Consider the following 21,402-nt stretch of genomic DNA (forward strand, 5'->3'; position numbering starts at 1 on the left):
TTCAGAGGATTTCCGCACGCCAAATCCTGCTAGATTTATCTTTTATTGATCACTAGCTTATGCCTGCGACTACGTCTGGGTGAACTACACAAATTACAAACCCCTGTAGTTGTTGAACTTTTAGAAATCCTTAGTGGATGTCTACTTCTTAGTAGCTATCTGCATGCCAAATTTCAGCCCAATCTGTCCAGTAGTTTGAGCTGTGCGTTGATAGATCAGTCAGTCAGTGAGTAAAATCATTGAGACTAATGTTCATCATCATCGTCAATGTAACGCCGGCTCATTACAGAGTACCCAATCCCGGGCATGCACCCTTAACATTTTGGAGTTATGTTCGTTTTACGCAATAATATCACTTGTTTTAAGGGTAAAGAAAAACATCATGATAAAACCTACATGTCTCTGAGTTTTCCAAATGATCTCAAAGGTTTGCCAATCCGCACTTGGCCAGCGTGGCTTCTCATTCTGAGAGCAGACCCGTGCTGTGTAGTGAGCTGGCGATGGGTTAAGGATGATAATGATAGCAGTGACAGTTGACAATCCTAATTGCAGAGATGTTAACTCTCTTTGCGTGTTTTATCGCCTTTATAATGAAGAGTGTTCTGAAGAGCGGTTTGACCTTATTCCACTCTCCTTTTTCTACAACCGCACCGCACACCACCGCAAGCAATTTTACCCTCACCACCGCTTCGACCGTCCGTTGTGCCAAATCCTTTTTTCCACACACATGCAAACTCCCTTCGGCAGTGCTCCCACTAGATTACAACATGGGATTATTCAAGGGCCGGACCAACAAATTCCATCGGCGGTTCCTCTGGTGATGCAAATATTCATGAGCGGCGGTGATCACTTAACATTAGGTGACCTATTCGTTTGCTCGCTATTTTTATTAAAAAAAAATGAAAAGGTGTGCCCTGTCCATTGCGACGTCAGCTTCGCGACTCGTTGAGCTGTTGACGCTAGTTCTACGCATCTCGCATTTCTGAGATCGCGTAGGGATAAAAAAATACGATATCATAAAATTAGCAAGCAACACCGCGCTGTGGTACTGTAGTTTGTATCTTAATGGGCGCACAGATAAGATTGATTGGAGTCAGTGTTCACGCGGCGGCGGGTCCAGCGCCCAGCTCGTAAACGTCTTGAAACGCCCCGAAAATTACTTGAATTCTATTCAAGTCAAGAGTGAATAGACAACTTCTAGGCAAGCGCGCTCCATCGTACGCTGCATCATCACTTGCTAGCAGGTCTGATTGCAGACAAGCGCTATAGTCTATAAATTAAAAAAAGTAAGCTTATATAAGTAAGCACTAACTAAGTAACTAAGTAAAAGTAAGTAAGTACTTCTACGAGTGGCACAACATCGCATGCTGTGGCAATCACTTAGTGGGTCTACAATATAGCAATAATATGTATTTCATTCTTTTTGTGTAGCTAAAATTTATTGTAACCTGTTGATTGTCCATAAAATTAAAAAATTAAAAGTAAGCACTAAGCTCCAACAAGTATTTGGTGTATTGATGGTTCGAATCGGAAGTTAATCACTTGAAGTGATAGTGAAAGTACTCGTAAGTGCGATATGTAGTGGTAATCAGGTTGTTCAAGATGTTGACGCCAGTTAGTCGCTTTGGATCCCGAATTCTTGTTAATTCTTACCTAACTGAAAATTTAGACTTGTCACAAGTAGGATTTGCAAATGTTCAAAAGTTTTTATTTTAAAATGGTTGTTAGGGGGTTATTATTTTAGGGTTCCGTAAATTTTAGGGTTTTGTTAACGTAGCTCTAGTAAGGCATTAGGTATTTAAAAAATAATCTTAGTGTATACTGTATACTGCATCAATAACTTCTACTCTACGCTGCTACTCGTAATTTTTTTCTCTAAATAAATTGCACTGGTTTGAGATCTAGCTTCCTTTTTGAAATTCAGTAAAAATTACTCGAGTACTACATGGTTTTGCAGCAACTTATAAAGGGATAGTAGCCTTAACTATGCTTGGAAATAATGTGAGATACCTACCCATTATAAAACAATGTGCAGTGTTCACATAAATTCAAGGCAGTTTCTGGATTTGAAGATGAACAATGTAAAACTACTATTTTCCTGTTAAATAAAGTGTACTTACTTAAGTAAATAAATAAAAATGTAACTACCAGGCGATGATAGAACTGTTTGTTAGAAACTGTTATCTGCATTCATTTATCCAGTATCCAAGCTCTTACGAACTGTTTGTGGCAGGTCTCCGTGCAGTGGATATGTCGGCAGAGGAAGAGTCGGACGCGTTGAAAATTTACTGGGACCATTTCTTCAAGGCGGAGACTGGCACTTATGAGGTAACATAGAATTGAAGAAGCTGGAGAAGCTAGTGAACAAAACGGTGAAGTTACACTTCTGATCAAAATACTCTTTTATTTTTGATTTCGTACATTTTTAGCGAACGGAATACGAATCTGGAAAAAATAGTTCTAATCAAAACAAACTAAAACTGTATTCATGATTTCTAATACTGAATAGAAAAGAAAATATAACTCTTTTCCAAGCAAAATGGTCCTCAAAATGAGCCCCAAGTTTGTGATTAGGTCTTACTTACAGTAAAGTAACGGTACCTATTACTGCAGTAAAGTTTCAGAATGTTTGCTCCTCCTATAAAATTTCATTTCATGCAATTACACCGTTTTTATCGCCAGTTCATTATTTATTGTTTACTTTAAACAAACAATGCGCGTCAGTTAACTGCATCGCATGACCGCGCGCACGTACACCTGCTATTTGGAAGAAAAATACTCTAGAATACATGGAATGTGGATAGGCGTGACTTCTACAGTAGCCTGTGTGTTAATCCACGGTATAATCTATCTCAAACTCAGAAATTAATCAGAAATCAGAAGACAAGTGCGAATTCACCCAAGCAGACCCGTGAACCGCATCTGAGATGATTTCTTAATATATTTTAATAATACCTAATCGTTGAGCAGTTGCGATGCTAAAGTCTCATCAAATAACTCACTAACCATTTCCCGGTTCTTGGCAGAAATCGACATGGCTGGAGCTGTTCTTGGCCGAGTTCATCATTCGTCTAAACGACGGCGAAAACGCAAAAAAGCTCATCAATTTTTGGTGAGTAGTGAGCACAACCTAGTTTTTAAGACTGAGTGGTTTAGCTATAACTAGATGATGCTCGTGACTTTGACATGTGGATTTAGGTTTTTTCAAAAATTTTTGGGAAATCTTTGATTTTCCGGGCTAATAAAAAGTTGTTTATGTCAATTTCTGGGACACATGAGCTTCCTCTGTACCAAATTTTATGGACACATGGATGATACAAGAACCCCGAAAAAGTTGTTGGAACCAGTAAGCCTAACAGGCTGAAGAAAATCTACAGATCCCTGGATTGATGGAGTGGAGAAGGACATGAAGGTTTTGGAGGCTCAGAGTTGGAAAGCAGCTGCATCTGACCGCCTCCAATGGGGAAGTTTGTTTGACCAAGCCAAGGCTTTAGCGCTATAATGATGGTGATGAGAGCTTCTAATTAGAGCTACTAGAATACTATAGCAAGCTTTCATCATTATCATCATTATCAACCGATAGGCACCTTCTGCTGGACATATGTCTCTAGTAGAGACTTCCCATGATCTAGCGCCGTTTGAAACCAGTGGCTCCGGACAACTCGTTTGATGTCGTCTGCGACTCGTTCTTCTTCTTTTTATCTTTTGGGGATATGCAGGTTCTTGAATACCTTATATCACGTCGACCGTCTCCGATCCATTGTGATCCTGCGACTCGTTTAATAGCCAGCTTTATTGTGCTCAAAACAATCCTTCACATTGTAGCCCGGTGAGCGGAGTGGTGACGCTGGTGGGTTGTGAGCTGTTGTGCGGCATCCACCGCGTCACATCATCCATCAACACGCACTACTCGCTGCCCGGCCTCGAGCCGACACCGGACAACACTGGCGATGCAGGTCAGTCCACAGCAATCAACCAAACGACATATGTAGTCCTTAACTTTTTGCCGGTCTCCCTGGCGCAGTGATAAGCGCTGTATTATTAGTGGGAGGTCCCGGGTTCGATTACCGGTAGGGGGTTGGAATTTTATAATTTTTAAATTTCTGGTCTATAGACTGGAGGCTTCAGCCGTGGCTAGATACCGTGTAGAAATCAAAGGAGTATGGGTTTAATGAAAACTGCCATACCCCTTCCAGGTTAGCCCGCTTCCATCTTAGACTGCATCATCACTTACCTAACTTTTAACTTTTATCTTACTTATAACTTAACTTGTCTGAAAATCTGAATAAAAAAATAAATGATGAGATGTATAATTTGTAGAAGACATACGGGTATTTGATTTGTACGTCGAACTCTTGAATTTATCTCATCCGAACGTGCCCTTCCTTGGACTGATAACCGCGTTGAAGGTCAAAGATTATACCATCAAATATTAGTGACGACACAGCTAAGCGATTTTTCAGAAACATATATATCGTATATGGCATCTAAAAACCCTAAAACTGTGGTTTGATGCAGAAACGAAAGCAGAGGAGTTGAACCCGCGTCCCGCGAGCGTGTTCTCCCGGATGAACATGCAGTCCTCTGCGGACATCCTGCGCAGCTATCTGCTGGGCGGCGTCGCGTGGCGCTGCCTCGTGCTGCTGAGGGCGCTCGGCGTTGAGGTTAGTGTCTAATAGCCTAGGTCATAACAACGGTTGACTGAAATAAACCTAAACGTACTTGATTCAACAATTCAGTACCTCTGATATTAATTGCGAAAGATTTCCGCTTGGAGCGCTGGACGAACTTGAGCTTCAAATTATTTTTATTCAATTAAACTTTTACAAGTGCTTTTGAATCGTCAAAATAATCTACCACTGGTTCGGAATGCCGTTCCTACCGAGAAGAACCAGCAAGAAACTCGGCGGTTGCTCTTTTCAAATGTACAATTTACAATAATATGCATACAAGCAATTATATTAAGCTGTATACAAGCAATTGCAGCGCCGTGTATTGCTAGAGTGAGTCAAATCCAAGCTTTTTTGTCATTTACATAATCTTCGATTCAAACAAGGTAGCTTTCTTCAATAACGCAGATCGGTCAGCGCTGACTAGCTACGCCCGGATCACCAGTGCCGACGGTCAGGTTAAAATCTATAGAGCGCACTTTGACTTTGCTTAGACTTAAATTTCAGTTAAAACGAGACAGATTTATGCCAGCGGTATAACGCTGTCTCGTTTTAACAGTGTCTTAAGTCTGAGCAAAGTGCACCCCATACATTTCAACCTCAGTGTAAACAGAAAACTAGTCATAATTTATATCTCCTCTTTGGAATATTTTCAACTCCGTGTGAGTAATTAATCAGTCCATTATCTAGTTCCAAGAAACTACTAAGTAAAATTAAGTAAAACTGTTTTGTTGTGAAAATTATGAATATGACCCTTGAAACGTCACTATTTTAGGGCAAATGAGGCAACTTCGTGCGTACTTAAACTGTATAGGAAAATACAACATTGGCGAACTAATAAATTAAATTATTTGAGTCATATTCTACTAATTAATAAAGAAGTTTATCTCAGTGCTAATTAGGCTTGGCTTTGATTTGAAAATAACGTCCATTTTCAAGTCTAAGATGGCTGACGTAATTATTTTAAGAAATCGATACGGTTATCGGTTTCGAAGTGAAACACACCACAACATACGCAAACGCACCTTTAAGAACATTATGGAGAACTCGAGCTGTAGTATGTGACCCACGGCACTTGAACACATATAATGTAATGCACATAGAATAAGTGAGTTCAGTATCATTAAAGCAAGCGAACCACCAACAAGTCTTTGATTGGGCCTCCAACACTACAGAGCGTGCAGGTTTCCTCACGATGTTTTCTTTCACCGTTAAAGCAGGTGGTATTTGATTGTTTACAATGCACATAACCCTGAAAAATTAGAGGTGCGTGCCCGGGATTGAACCCCCGACTTCAAGAAATCGAGATGGACGTCTTATCCACCAGGCTATCACGGCTCAGTATTATAAATCGTTAAATATAGACAAATAAATGATAATAGCAAACAGGATGGATTATTATCTAAGCCGTGTACCCACGCACGTCAATTCATTTTACGGCCAATTGCAGAACATATACACAACGCAGATTATGGCAGTGGTTATGTAACAGTAAAAGTGATTAATTATAACCGTATAACATACTAGTGATCCGCCCCAGCTTCGCATGGGTAGCTAAAAAAGGTTGTATTCTTTAATTATTGTTCTGGTTATTGTGGGCTAATGTACTACAAAATTTTTTAAAACAAAAAACAAAAACAACCATTTAACACTGAAAGTTTATGAGTATTACACGATGATATGATGACACCACGGGATTTTAAAACCTAAATCCACGCGGACGAAGGTGCGGGGATATCAGCTTGATTTATATAACCCGATTTCAATTTTTAAAAACCCGTTGCAACCCTTGTAGAGGGCCCAAGTCTCCTTACACTATATCCATCCAAAAAATCATGCCGATCCGTTGCTCCGTTGCGGTGTAATTAAAGGGCCAACTAAACCCTATACACATTGTTTCCAACCCCGGCGCCTTAGGCTGTGCATTGATAGATCAGACACTCAGGACAAATCGTGTAGAAGAAGATGTAGTGATGTTTACATGTTAAAGTGTTGTAGTGCATGTCGTGACACAGTGTAACATGGTTGCAGCGCTATCGCGGCGCGCTTCCGCGACCCCGGCTGATAACCGCGGCCGTATTGTCGCTGATGCACGCACGTACACCACCGAATCTTATTGTGCCCTAATTAGTGCTAATTGCACGTTGTACAAAAAACACTGTAAAAATATTTTTATTCAGTCAAGGTTATCCATGCTGCATACTAATATTATAAATGCGAAAGCGTGTCTGTTTGTCTGCTAGTTTTTCTAAGCGCATACATTCAACTGATTTTGAAGAAAGTTACTACAGAGATTTATAAGAGAGAGAATGAGATGCTAAGTTTAGTAATGTAGGAAATATTGCTTTATTAGGATTTAGGATAAGTTAGAATTAATTAATAGCGCCAGCGCGCCTACAAACTAGCTCACCAGTTTGGCGAGAATCATGTTATGTAAATGTGTTGTAAAAAAAAGATAGTTTGCATCCCAGGGGCGGATGTGCTCTACTTTTTGTCTCAGAAAATCAAAGAGTTTCCACGAAATTTTAAAAAACCTAAACCCACCTGGATAAAGTCGCGGGCATCATCAGTTTGGCACAGCTGGTGCCCGGTATAGCTTGTATGATGCAACCCAGCGCTATTCTCATGACGCTCTTAGTTAGCAACCATGTTTCAAATTCGTATATTATCACGGCAACACACATTGTTCGAAGACTTTGGTCTTCAGGAATGAGGAGTTTTAGGATTCAGGGCACTAAAATTATAATTCATAAGAGTGAAGGTTTTCTTCCGTGCAGGGTCTGTCGTGCTGCCGTCAGCTGAGCTCGGTGCTGATCTGGCTGTTCGGGGAGACGTGTGCGGGGAGCGCGCCTCGCGTCGCCTCGCCTCCTCCCCCGCCCCGGGACTGCGCCCGCCGGCGTCCTCCTATACACGAACTTTTCTCTAGCAGGTATGTTATATGGGAGAAGGTTGCTTGACCCTCGGTCGTCAGCTGAGGTCGATGTTGGCTTTGGACCTAAAGAATAATAGGCGCAGGTAACCAGCGCCACCAGAACTAACCAACCAAATCCCAGAACCAGAACCTAGAAGAGGTAAGCAATACGCTAACAAAAACTTAGCGCTAGCTGTCTTTGTTTTTCTAGCGTTCTGGTTACACCCTGCATATGTTGAAAAGGCTTGTTTGCAAGATGTGTAACCATACTAAACTTACTCGCTGATGACTAAGCACTGCGCCAGTTTGAGAAAATTCACATCGTTGGTGTGTTTTCTCACGCTTTATATCCTGTTTTATTAATTATTGTCTCCGATTAACATTTGAATTGACAGCACACCGACGCGACGCACAGCGAAACGATTACCACCTTTATATCCTTCGTAAATAAATACTTATTTAGCGCGAGCTAATTCGTCGGTGTGTAAGAATAAAATCCATGAAAAATTCGCAAGTCAAAGAAGCGTTAAAAACACAAAGACTCGTTAAATATTTGAATATTTAATTTACAAAGGAATTCAATGACAAAGCTTGTCAAGTTACAAATTGAGTTATGATATTCAAAATTTTATAATTTTGTTTTAGGATTTGGGCCAAACAGAAACCTTTAAATGCCTCAAGTTCGACTGGTTCTGCGGAGAAAGGTTCCCTTATGGGGAGGTAAGTATAGATAAGTCATATGAGATGAGGAAAAGTGGTGATAGCTGGTGGAATGGTTAAAACGTCGGCCCCCTGTTCGGGAGATCGAGGGTTCGATCCCGGGCACGCACCTCTAACTTTTCGGGGTTATGTGCGTTTTGAGCAATTAAGTATCATTTACATTAACGGTGGGGGAAATCGTCATGAGAAAACCTGCATGCCTCTCAAACAAACCATGCAGATCTCTCCGTCTCTCTTGAGCCGCCGTGGTATTCTGTGCTGTTCAGCTGTGGATGTCAATAGGTTAACTGCATCGATCGCCCATGGCCGTCCCGTCTACGAATGAAACAAAATGCAATAAAAAACGAAGATAGGTAATTTTCGCATATTTATGCACATTAATTAAGGTCACTCCGCTTCATATTATCGAGAGTCTATTTATTTTAATTAAGCTATATTTAGATCAGCCTATCACGTGAATGTATTTGTTTGTCAGGTGAAAGATGTGTCTCGCTAATCTTATGAATATGTATTCTCTAGAGCGAGAATCAACGGGCAGAAATCAGACGCCGAGGGAAAAGTCAAAAAGAGATCTATGAAAAACACTGACCAATCCTCAGAATCCGCCGACTCTAATGATGATTTGCAAATTCTGAATCGTTCTATGACTATTAAAGTGTGCACTCCGAACGACGACTTTGAATATTTCAACTCGCCTATACGCTCATCCAATGAATATGCCAATCAGACTTTATACCTTGATCCCCTGTACTCGCCTCGGAAAGCGAAACCCAAAGCTGAAGATTTCATGACAGCAAAACACAGGGAAATTATTAGTTCCGAAATCAGTACGTTTGAATTCACATTGATTATAACGGATTTGTTGCAAGAACTCTGCAAAGCGGAGAGCAGCCTGTCCGGGTCAGAAGGCTCACAGATATCGATGCAGTGTATAAATTTTTCCTTAAAAAATTTGTGCTCCTTACAATTTGGATCAATGCCAGCGCAGTCAGCAGCTTACGAACCTTTCGAGATGTCCAGAGTGAAAGTTGCCCTGACGGAACTGTTGATAGTGTCGTTGGATCAAGTGCTCATCCATTCCGATCTGTGTGCCAAACTAATTAACAACGGCATTCTACCGATGCTTCTTAGAATCCTAGAGGACGTTATCTGTAAATCCAGTGCCAAATACAACACCAAAGTTGACCGCCAAAATAGTGCCAAAGAAATAGAAAAACAAAACGACTCATCAGAATCGGCAAATTTGCTCAAGTTCGTATTCGGTATAGCATATTCAATAACAGCGTTCTTCCACTGTCTGTTAATGCAGTGTCGATCTGTCGAAAAGCTAAGAGAATTCACGGATCAATTTAAATTGTACGGAGAGTGCCTTAAGGGGGGATTGCTCAAAGAGTGTATGGAACTTATGATTAGGATACCGGGAGTGGATAAGGATGAAACTGTGATATTGATTAGGAAGCTAATAGATTCTATAGGGAAGTTGATAAGTGCTATGAAGAGGGTCAGGAGTGAAGTCATCCATTCGGCCGCTTGTCCTAAGAACAGGCATAAAGCGTGCCGACAGAGGGTTGCGGCGGGTATGCATCATCACCACGATATACTCGGGGAAGCTGGAACTGGCCTTCCACTGCCTTCCGCCTGCTGCGTATCAGTTTTATATGGAACCCTGACATCTTTAGTTCCGGATGAGGAGGTATCAGCTCAGAAAACCTTAAGAAATAGAATTCTCCGAGTCATGTTAAAGTGTGGCGTATGCTGTTGTTTCTCGCCAAGTTTTCTAATGGAGAATATTGTAAGATTAATGCTCACGCATAGCAATGTCGCGTCCCTCTGCCTTCAATTGCTGGAACACACAGTATATGGAGACCTTGGTGCTAGCGTCCTGATACCCAAAGTAACAGATCAGCTTCCGTGTTCCATATGCGAACAAAGCGATTCCAACAGAGATTTAGGAAGGAAATACTGTCCTCATGGCGTTAGTCCTATCGAGAGAAAGAGCGTGTGGTCGTTTCTGATACATTACAACTCGCTACTTCAATTGGATAACCATAATAACGTTCTCCACGCAACCGTGCGACATCTTCTCAAGGTCACGCCGAAATGTCGCATGGAAATGAAATATGAACTACTGTTTAGTGTCATTTACCCGACCTTTATAGTCTCGAAGCACAGGTATACCATGAGGGTCGAAGAATCGGCGTACTTCTTAACTGTATCATGTTTGAATATTTTTGCAAGCTTACTCAATACAGTATCATTCGCCGAACAATTTATTCAAAAAGGTGGCTTGAGCTATGTTCTGGAACTAGTGTCTTTGCCAGAATTTTCGAACCAGTGCTGCGCTATCCTGGAAATAGCAATAATTGTGGAAATATTTAAACTAATAAAGGAAAACGTGGAGCTCACGTATTTTAGAGAGATGCGTTCACTGGCATCGGTACAGATCCTATTTAAATCCCTTTCCGATATGACTGAGAAGTGTTACAAAATATACAGAACGAAAATGCCAAAGGAAAAATTCGAAGAGCTATGCGATATAAGTAAGGAGAAAGAAATGTTGGCGATATCCTCAAACGAGCAAACGAGACAAACGAGAGTGAAATCGTTGCCTGTAGCAATAAAGTCTACTTTTGCGTACGAGACTGAAGATACGGTGGAGGATCATATAGAGGTCTTGAAGAACATCTGTACATTCTGGAAGTCTTGTGCCGGGCTGTGTCTGTATAGCCCGATGTTCCGCGAGTATGCAGTGGGAGAGCCCGTATTCGCGGACAGCTACGCCCTACTCAAGCTACTACTATACTATTTGTGCAACTGCGAGTGTTCGAGTACCGAGTCCAAGGTGCTGATCAAGATTATGGAGTCCCTGCTAACTGTGCAATTCGCTGTATCTGGTGAGTGTCTTCTTCTCTGTCATTGCATGTGTAAGTTGTAATGTAAGTAACATTTAGCTGAACTGATTATAGAAGTAGATTTTTTCTGTAACATTAAACAGTTACCAATTTTCGGAAATTCAGATCAATGCTGGGAAATTTAAAAACCTTACAAAGAAGGCTTAAGATCAAGAGTTGATAAAGTGCAAAATATGCCTTAATAATTCTTAGCTTGACTTCAGTTTTGTTTATTTGGGCACATTATTATTTGTTCATTTTCAAGCTGGGTCATAGATCTTTTTGACCGACTTCAAAAAAGGAGGAGGTTCTCAATTTGCCGGAATCTTTTTTTTTTAATGTATGTTCCCCGATTACTCAAAAACGCCTGGACCGATTTGGATTTTTTTTTTGTTTGAAAGGGTTATACCCTTTCAAACAAAAAAAAAATCCAAATCGGCAGGGCAAATTTGCAGGTGGTCCCATATAAATTTGGTGAAGATCTGATAAATATCTTCGGAGATGGAGAACAAAATTCCTCAATGGATAAGAGTGAATTGCTCGCGTTTTTAACTAGGCATATCATATTTTAGTACAGTGAGGCCACTAAAAATTGTGATTTTTTAACAACCCAAGCAGAGCAAAATATTGAAATAAGTTATTTCCCATTTCTTTTAAACTTTCTAACTCAATTTATTGACATCCAATAGATATGGCCTCTGCTTTCTTTACCTTTTCTCTTATTATCAGCCTAATTTAATTGAATAAGTTGCTAGAATTAAAAATTGGCTTTGTGTTTTCTAATCAATAATGTTGACATTGATAGCGTCAAGCTCCGGTCGTGTGTTGATTACCACGGTAATACGACACCTGCCCAAATTGCTTACTAGGTTTCACATTGTTTCTATCAATTTTTGGCTCTTATTGCTTGGGAATAGAGTGCAAAATCGAATGCAACTGGATTTGCTCTTTAATTGATGTATCAGGGGAAGAATCGATAGGAATGCTAAACGTTCAGGATTATATTTATTGATTGACTTTTTGGGGATAGTTTTGAATATTAGTAGGTTTCATATTATTTTACTCAATTTTTGGCTCTTATTGGTTGGGAATAGAGTACAAAATCGAATGGAACTGGACGTGTGGCCTATGCTCTTCAATTGATGTGTCAGGCGAACTATCGATGGGGATGCTGAAGTTCAGGATTACATTATTAACTAGCTGTGCCCGCGACTTCGTTCGCGTGGAATAGTGACTTTTCGCGCTTTATATAGCCACGGACGCTCAGGCGCGAGGCGTGTAGTACGTACTCTGTACGTTAAAAATGTTCGCCGTGATTCTTGAAATTGACATAACTTTTTTATTTATGAACCGATTGACATGAAATAAACACTAAATGGTAAGTGAAGCTTACTACAATATATTAGTGAAAAGCGTATCTAAATCGAATAAGCCGTTTCTGATATTAGCGTGCACAAACACACAGACAAACAGACAAACAGACAAAAAAAAAATTAATTACAATTTCGGGTTCAGCATCGATATAATAACAACCCCTGCTACTTTTTTTTTATATATATTTCCATTGTACAGACACCACTTTTCTACAATTTTATTATATGTATAGATAGATTGAGTTTTTTGGGGATGGTTTTGGAATATTAGATGGATGTTTCCGGCGCGCCCGTATTTCCTGCCACTTAGAACTAGAGTGGTTTCAAGGCAAGAGTAAATAGGCATCTTCTAATAAGTGTGCTGCAATCTAGATGTTATTAGTGTTTTTCAAAAGCATGATTGTCTCCAAGCGCAAGCTTCTGAATGGCATCATCAAACTCATAAGTGAGCACAGCTCTCTAGAATCAGAAGGATTTAGGCACAGAATATTATAATACACACCTCCTCACGATACAGGTCTCCTCACGATTTTTTCTTCATCGTCAAAGCAAGTGATATTTAATTGCTTTAAATGCACATAGCTCCGATAAAATTTTGTGGTTCGTGCCCGGGCTCGAACCCTAGATTCCCTGACTAGGACACCGACGTCTTGCTAAGGTCACTAAGGTCTTACTGCTTATTTTTACTTAGTAGTGTGACGCAAATGGCTTGATGACAATTAATAAGTAACCTTGACAGTCATGATACGCGGTTATACAGCTGATTGGATTTCCGATACCCATGCTAGGGCCTATTGACAAGTTTGCTCTACTAATAGCTGCGTTCCGGACGTAGTCACATGCAGTGAACATGAGTTTACCGCTGAATATCATCTTACTTAGGTATTTATATAAGAAAATTGCCCTGTAGATATCGTAATACTCTATCAATTAATTAATGAGAATTACAATTTTTTACGAATTGCATTCAAAAATTTCAAAATTCAAAATGTTTTTATTCAATTAAACTTTTACAAGTGCTTTTGAATCGTCAAAAAAATCTACCACTGGTTCGGAATGCTGTTCCTACCGAGAAGAACCATCAAGAAACTCGGCGGTTGCTCTTTTCAAGTACATATTCAGTTTACAATAATATGCCACATTGAATAGGAAAGGTCGACTGTGCAGTTTGAAACTTGAGTAAAAAAGTTTAATGGAATTGACTGTACCTACCTGTACTGTCCATTCCATTAATTATTTTTTCAGTTTAAAATTTAAATGACCACAAAAAGGTGGATGTATGAATCTTCTCCTAATATTGCCTAAAACCATTGATCAAATTCGTTGTGAAGTTTTTACGTTTAGTGGTTTCAAGTAGACGCATTGGGTTGACTTTATACTGTATAGTAATTTAATGGACTGAATATATTATGTATTGTCATTTGAATTTTCCATTGTACGCTCAAGTAAGATTGACCGTCTTTATCACATTAGGCCTCGTTCGGGGAGACGCAGGGCGTTGCACAGCGCGTGTTGCCGTTGATCCAGAGATGGGCATTATTACTACTTTGAAATCATTTTCATTTGGCGAAATTATTATGTTTCTTTACAAAGATTTAATGTAATAATAAAGCGGGGTTGAAAGTAATAATTTTCAAACTTTTTAAAATTTTGCTTCGTGATTATTCACGGGCATAAGTAATGGTATCAAATGTTACATAACATAAAAGGCTTTACACTTGAATTTTCCACATGCTACCAGTAAAATGGTCCATCTCAATCTATTCCGTCCATGGAGATGCTGACGTTTGGAACTTGATTCTGTTGTACCCTTACACTGGAATTCATAGATTAGGTACATTAGATTATTTATTACCTAATTGCAAAATTGTATGTACAATGGGTCTTAATATTATAAAAGCCCAATTTGAATCTGCCATGCAATGGTGCACAATTCTTTAATAGTTTCAACATTTCATAGTCAAGATAGGGCTTTCTTTATGGGACTATTCAAATGGCATGTGTCTTATTCAACCTTAATTCAATGCATTGAAGTTGAATACGACACATTTCGTTTGATGGTCCCCTAAAGAAATCCCTATATTGACTATGAATCCCAGTGTTAATGTTGGTTCCGATTGTGGCAGACGCAACGTCCGGCCGGTCGAAGCAGACAAGCTGCGCGGTGGTGCGCGAGGCGCTGAGCGCGCGCGCGTGCGGCGGCGTGCGCGCGCTGTGCGACGCGCTCGTGGGCGTCGCGCTCGCCACGCCCAGCTCCCAGCACGCCATGCCGAGATTTACGCCGCTTAAGGTAAGGAGCATCCTTTTTTTATTTTTTTGTACCAGAAAGTTGTAACAATAAAGAGGAAAAGAAAGAAAAGTGGACAGGGAAGCATTTACTTATAAGAAATCTCTACCAGCATCTTACCAGCTTCTTCAACATCAACTACAAAGTATAGATCGATAGATAAGCGGCAAATATCTGGATGGATCATGTTAGATCGATCGCATGTTAGTTCGATCGAGGCAGCGCGGCTATTAGTAATCTGCGATTCAACGTTGAACACAAGGATATGGAAGGATAAACTAAGTTAACAGGCCGGAATCTAGTGCTATCTTTTTCAGCTGGGAGCATTACGAAAAAGACAACTGATTTCAACCTGTCATTTTATTACTATTTACTATTAAGTTTAGAAAATAATTTTAGGTAAGTAAATCACACCAACCATCCTTGTAAAATGCTCTAAATGATAGTGAAAACCGGATTGAAATCCATTAAGTTAAGAAATTACATAATGCAAATAGATACACAAACCATGTGGGTGGATATAATATAGTAACTTTCTTTTTACCCGACTACGGCAAAGCTAAAAGGAAGGGAAAGGATTTTAGCAGTCTATGTATGTAATTGTATGTATGTTTGTATTTATGTGTGTTCCAACGTAGTGCCTTACCTATCAAGTGGGATATCAAATGAAAGAGGAAAAAATCCTGAGTTCATAAATATAAATACATATAGCACAGTGTTGAAATACACTAAGTTACAGAAAAACAATTTTATACTGTACTAGCTGACGCCCGCGACTTCGTCCGCGTGGATTTAGGTTTTTCGAAATCCCGTGGGAACTCTTTGGTTTTCCGGAATAATAAGTAGCCTATGTGCTAATCCAGGATATTATCTATCTCCATTCCGAATTTCAGCCAAATTCGTCCAGTAGTTTTTGCGTGAAGGAGTAACAAACATACACACACACACACACACACACACACACACACACACACACACACACACACATACAAACTTTCGCCTTTATAATATTAGTGTGATCTATCAGCAGTTCGCGGGTAGTAGTTGGGTTTTAGTGCTGTTTAACCTTATCTGGTACACTATTTAGAGCTAGGAAGTCGCTAAAGATGTCCGATATGCATTGCTAAGAGAAGATCATTAATAACGTCCAATTAACGAATCACTATTATCTGCGCCCACAATATGGGCAACTGGCTTTTGTCCGCGAATTCTTACGCAAGTATTTAGATTTTCACCAGAAAGAAGGTAAAATATTAACAAATTTAAATTAGAAGCAAGAAAAAGATAATAATTTAACTATCACCATCACCTCATATGTAAAAAATCAATATTTCGAAGAAATATATCGATAATATTTATTTCATGTAGGCCAACTCGCGAATCTTATCATAATTGAACTCTTTGATTTCCCGGGATAAAAAGTAGCATATATTCAAACCCGGGTTGCGAGCTATCTCTGTATCAAATAGATGATGCCCGCGAAATCGTTCGCATGGATTTTGATTTTTTTTAATCAAAATCAGTTTTAACGGACGAGTCATGAAAAGCTAACAGACGACAAACAGAAAGTCATATTAGTATAGATGTGAAAATTACCGCCGCACCGGTTAGGAAAGACGATTCTACTGAAAAGAGCTGGCAAGAAACTCAGTAGCTGCTCTTATTAAATAAATAATATATAATAATCTATTATTTGTTGTTTAAAAATAGGATAAAATGGGAAAAATAAATAAATGAGAGATGAAATATTAAATAATAGACAGACACTTCAGATATATTTATTTGAATAGATAGGTATAAGTAGATCGGTTCAGACCCCTCGAACGGTGTTGACGCAATAAAAACATGATGAGCTCTAACCAACCGGAAGATCCACATAACGTTTTGTACATATCGATCTAATGATATTCCGACCGGTTCGTTGGAGGCGCGGACCGCAACCCACTATCCGTGCGGCCTTCGGACGCCGCGCACGCATGTACTTACGAGCTAATACGTTAACCATCATATACTTTCAAAATAAACCCGCTGCCTCAACGCGGTCTACGCAATTTCTCGATCGTTTTAGTGTTGTGAAACCTCCGAATGACGAAACAAGCAAAACATTAAGCCTTATACCTATTTGGCTATACCAAGAATGTGTTACAAAACCAATTATTCTAATGACATAATAATATACAATTTGTTTTTGTAAATAGGTTTGTGTAAAGTTTGTGAGAGTGAATTTTTCCATGTGAATTAATTAACTATGTCGAGATTAGAGGAACCTGCCGCGAATGGAGTGACTATTCAGGTGCGTTGAAATTTTATGAAGTTAAAAAGTTGTCGGCTAAATGATGAAATGATCCGTGGGAGAACCAGAGTAACTGACAGCTTAATGGGTTGCGAATCTGAAGTGGCAATGTGCAGAGCACATACTTCGAAAAACCAATAGACTTTGGGGTCCCAAGGTACTAGAATTGCCTTGGAAGACTCCCCACTAGATGGGCACATGACATCAAAAGAGTCGCATGGTTCAGGCGGCTCAGGGCCGTGGTGTGTAGAAGTCCGTACAAGAGACCTATGTCTAGCTGTGGACGTCATCGGTTGATGCGGGTTATGATGACTACGATGACCTCTTCGGTAGGGTGGTGAACTGTGGTCTTTTAAATGGGAAGTCCGGATTCGATTTCCAGCACGGGCTATTTGGAAATTTATAATCTCTAATTTTTTTTGGTCTGGTCAGATAAAAAGCTTTTCTAGTTCCGATAATATTGTAACGATATCCTTCCCTAGGCAAAAGGAAATTTCTCCAATATGTAAACAAAATGTCTAATAAGAAATTACGGTAATTAAAACAGCATATCAACTTCAAGGCGAAGAACATTAATACCTTATTAAAATATTACATGACTATAATTTTCTGCGTCTCAATCATGTCTAACTAGCTGAAGCCTGCGACTTCGCCCGCGTGGATTTATGTTTAAAAAATCTCGCGGGAACCATAGATTTTTACGGGACAAAAAGTGACTTGTGTTAGTCCATGATATAATCTATCTCCATTCCAAATAACCAAATCCATTTTAGTTTTTGCGTGAAAGAGTAACAAATATAAACACACACACATACAAACTTACATACAAACTAATACCTTAATTATTATTAGTGTGACGTCCGCGTGGATTTAGATTACCAAGAATCCTGTGGGAACTTGTTTACTAACCGGGATAAAAAATGGCCTGTGTCTGTGCCTGTGTCACTCTCCAGGTTTTCTACTATCCATGTAAAATCAAGTTAATCCGTTTCTGCGTTGCGGTCAAAGACTTCTATAGAAGTCGTTAGTTGTCATTGGTTGCGGCGTGATTGAAGCACCAATAAAAGAGCGTGGATTTGACTTGCATCTCTCTCCAGCAGTGCTTGGGACTTCAATTACTTTAATGCATGGTAGGTATAATATTGTATATCAAATCTTTGAAAAGAGTGACCACAGAGTTTCTTGCTGGTTCTTCTCGGTAGGAAAAGCAATCCGAACCAGCGGTAGATGCTTTTGACGATACAAAAGTTGATTTTCATTTATATTTGCTTATTAAGTAAACCAACAAACAACCACACTTTCGCATTTATAATATCGGTATTGATTATGACTAATTTGCTATCATTATAAGCAACTTCAACTAGATGTAGGTAGGTCGGTTCTCGGCAAACTTAGCAATTATTTATTCATCAACAATAGACTACCTGTTATATGCAAATAACAATTTATCACCGATACAGCTCTAAGCTCTGATATTTCTTAGAAGCAAAGCGATTTTCCTGTAAGATGGAAAACCAGGCTTTTTGTATCTCCCACTTACGACGTTGCTTGGCGCAGTGGTAAACGCACAGCGTTATTAGTGGGAGGTCCCGGGTTCCGGATCTCGCTTTCCGGCAGGGGGTTGGAATTTTATAATTTCTTAATTTCTGGCCTGGCCTGGTGGGAGGCTTCGGCCGTGGCTAGTTACCACCCTGCCGTCAAAGCCCTGCCACCAAGCGATTTAGCAATGTCGATGAGACGCCGTGTAAAAACCAAAGAGGTATGGGTTTAATAAAAACTGCCACACCCCTTCTAGGTTGGCCCATATTAGACTGCATCATCACTTACCATCAGGTGAGATTGTATCTGAATTTAAAAAGCTTACGGCCGAAATTCATAGGTAATCAATCTATCTGTAGTCTGTCGATAGTTTCCGTATGATATCAAACAGTTCATCCGGAGTGAACGACCACTTGAATGATTGTCTGTGTGTTTGTCACTTTGATTTTGTGTTTAGACTTTCATTTCGAATGAAAGACTGAAATGAACAAAAAATCGAGTGTGAGTTGGACTCGCACATGAAGGGTACCGTACCATCATACAAGAAATAACACTTTAATTTTTTTTTAATTTTTATGGTTCTCATTTTGTTTTTTTTTTTTTTTATTTAAAGCAGCAATAGAAATACACATTCTGTAAAAATTTCAACTCTCTACCTATTAGATTCACGAGGTACAAACCGTTTACATACAGCGGGCCCCATTGGCACCCTTCAAGTACGGAACCCTAAAAAAAACGGAAACCAAAAAATTGGTCAATGACATTTTTAATAGAGCAACTCTTTCTGAACGGTGCTTCGACAGTTTAAATATACGCGCAATTCACCTTGCTGGTAAATGTGATATTGCACAAAAATATTACGTGTACTTTGCACGAGATAATAATTAATTTACTAAAGATTGCACTGCAAACTAAAAATAATTTTCCAATTATTTTTAACTCAAAGTACTTATAAGGCCAAACGAGCTGAAAAAATATACCTCCATTTACCAGTGAACTCGAAAATGGAATCGAACATGAAATCTGAACCTGTTTTTTATTTTTGAATGCAAGAAATCAACTCAAAATTTAACGAAGAAAGTAAGTAACTTAATAACTCAAAAGCAATATTAATTTTTTAACATTCAGGCAATAATTATCCGACCGCTGACGATTAGCGAGAATAGAATAAAACTAGCAACGAGTTGGTGAGCAATGAGAAGCGAGTGTGTAGGTGGGATAGTTTTGTCGCTATGAGCGAATGTACGAGTTTGATGGGCGGTTACTTGTACCGGTTGATACTTGATACCTACTGCGCAAACTGCACGAATATTTTGACCGCCAAAAGATAGCGTCGCTAATGGAGCTAGCCTATAGTAGGTACGCGACAGGTTGAGATGGCCATCGGGGGATGAGACGGGGGACGCCCCGCACACCCGCACGTCACCTGCGTTATCCCGCATCGGGTTATACTATACCTACATACGTTCCTATACAAAGCAGTGTAAATGTGTTGCCTCCTTGTGTCGCGTAGCTCAAAGTCTATTCTGTACTATTATACATTCTGAGCTTAAGTTTAGTAGACCTACCTATGTACTTACCTAATACTTGAAATTCTCACGGTTGACCTCTGTATTATTCGTTAGTTTCTGCCTCAAGGTCTTGCATGATGTTTTATCTAATAAAATTAAAATAAATATATTTTAAGCTATTCTATGCCAGTTGTAGAGATTAATCTTATAAAGACCCGTCCATCCTTATGTATTATGTAGATTTATATTTATTGATAAAATATTTTGAAACCTTAATCAGCTGGCCTTATTTGCATAAGATATCTTGTTAAACGCTGCCCCCTAATTACCTTTATGGTTATTGCTTTGTGATTATAGCGGTTGTAATGAACATGAATAAAAAACATGTGTACATGTCAAACCTTCAGGAAAAACCGGCCAAGTGCGAGTCAGACTTGCGCACCGGGGGTTCCGTACTCGGGCAATTTTTTCGACATTTTGCACGGTAAATCAAAAACTATTATGCATAAAAAAATACGAATCTGTTTTAGAATGTACACGTAAAGCCATTTCATATGATACCCCACTTGGTATAGTTACTTTACTTTAAAAAAATTAAAATACTAATTATTTGTTCATGAACATAATATTTTTTCTCAACGGTGTGTGAAGTCTGCCAATCCGTACAACGTGGTGGACTATAGGCCAACCCCTTGTCATTCTGAGAGGAGTTCGTGCTCAGTAGTGAGCCGGCGATGAGTTGATGATGATGATGACTGAGAGCTACCTTCGACCTGTGACTAAAGGTAACCCCTCCTGCCCCTGACACTGCAAAATGAAATCTTGACCTTGTTCGCCGCGAATGCTGTTAGACTAAGCTCATAATCTTTCCTTCTAACAAGATTAGTGGTTAGAGCCGATTTGAAAACTACGACTGATATACGAGTAGGTAGTGACAGGTTGTTTACTTACTCTTTATTAGTCATAGCTTCTCTTAAATGGTACTAGCATATTTGCGGTATTTTACAACGGTCTGCTTTTAAGGCCGCCTATCCACTGAAGCGGAATGGAGATATTTTCGCAAACCGATCAATTTATTTATTATTAGCGACCCGCTCGGGTTTCACACGGGTAGCTTATTACAATTTTCATAGGGATCTCTAATTTTTTGAAAATAAAATATAGCGTATGTTACGCGGGAATAATGTAGCTTTCTTCTGGTGAAAGA

The 21,402-nt window shown here is 39.5% G+C and overlaps 1 protein-coding gene across 5 annotated transcripts in view; it reads left to right on the plus strand.

Annotated features, from left to right (window-relative positions):
- LOC123869838 (lysosomal-trafficking regulator) overlaps positions 1 to 21,402 on the plus strand; it is a 52,671-nt gene that overhangs the window by 1,204 nt on the left and 30,065 nt on the right. For 2 of the 5 annotated variants that reach the window (XM_045912895.1, XM_045912897.1), the window contains exons 2-9: positions 2,234 to 2,328; positions 3,027 to 3,112; positions 3,826 to 3,956; positions 4,519 to 4,664; positions 7,448 to 7,599; positions 8,227 to 8,301; positions 8,821 to 11,195; positions 14,692 to 14,855. In XM_045912895.1, the coding sequence (XP_045768851.1) occupies positions 2,251 to 2,328; positions 3,027 to 3,112; positions 3,826 to 3,956; positions 4,519 to 4,664; positions 7,448 to 7,599; positions 8,227 to 8,301; positions 8,821 to 11,195; positions 14,692 to 14,855 (3,207 nt within the window). In that variant the 5' untranslated portion in view covers positions 2,234 to 2,250. Of the gene's footprint in view, positions 1 to 1,525; positions 1,560 to 2,233; positions 2,329 to 3,026; positions 3,113 to 3,825; positions 3,957 to 4,518; positions 4,665 to 7,447; positions 7,600 to 8,226; positions 8,302 to 8,820; positions 11,196 to 14,691; positions 14,856 to 16,811; positions 17,146 to 21,402 lie in introns of those variants that run through there. The other 3 variants (XM_045912898.1, XM_045912899.1, XM_045912896.1) reach the window with 2 other exon arrangements.

Source organism: Maniola jurtina, chromosome 11 (genome assembly GCF_905333055.1).
Source record: "Maniola jurtina chromosome 11, ilManJurt1.1, whole genome shotgun sequence".
Lineage (NCBI taxonomy): Eukaryota > Metazoa > Arthropoda > Insecta > Lepidoptera > Nymphalidae > Maniola > Maniola jurtina.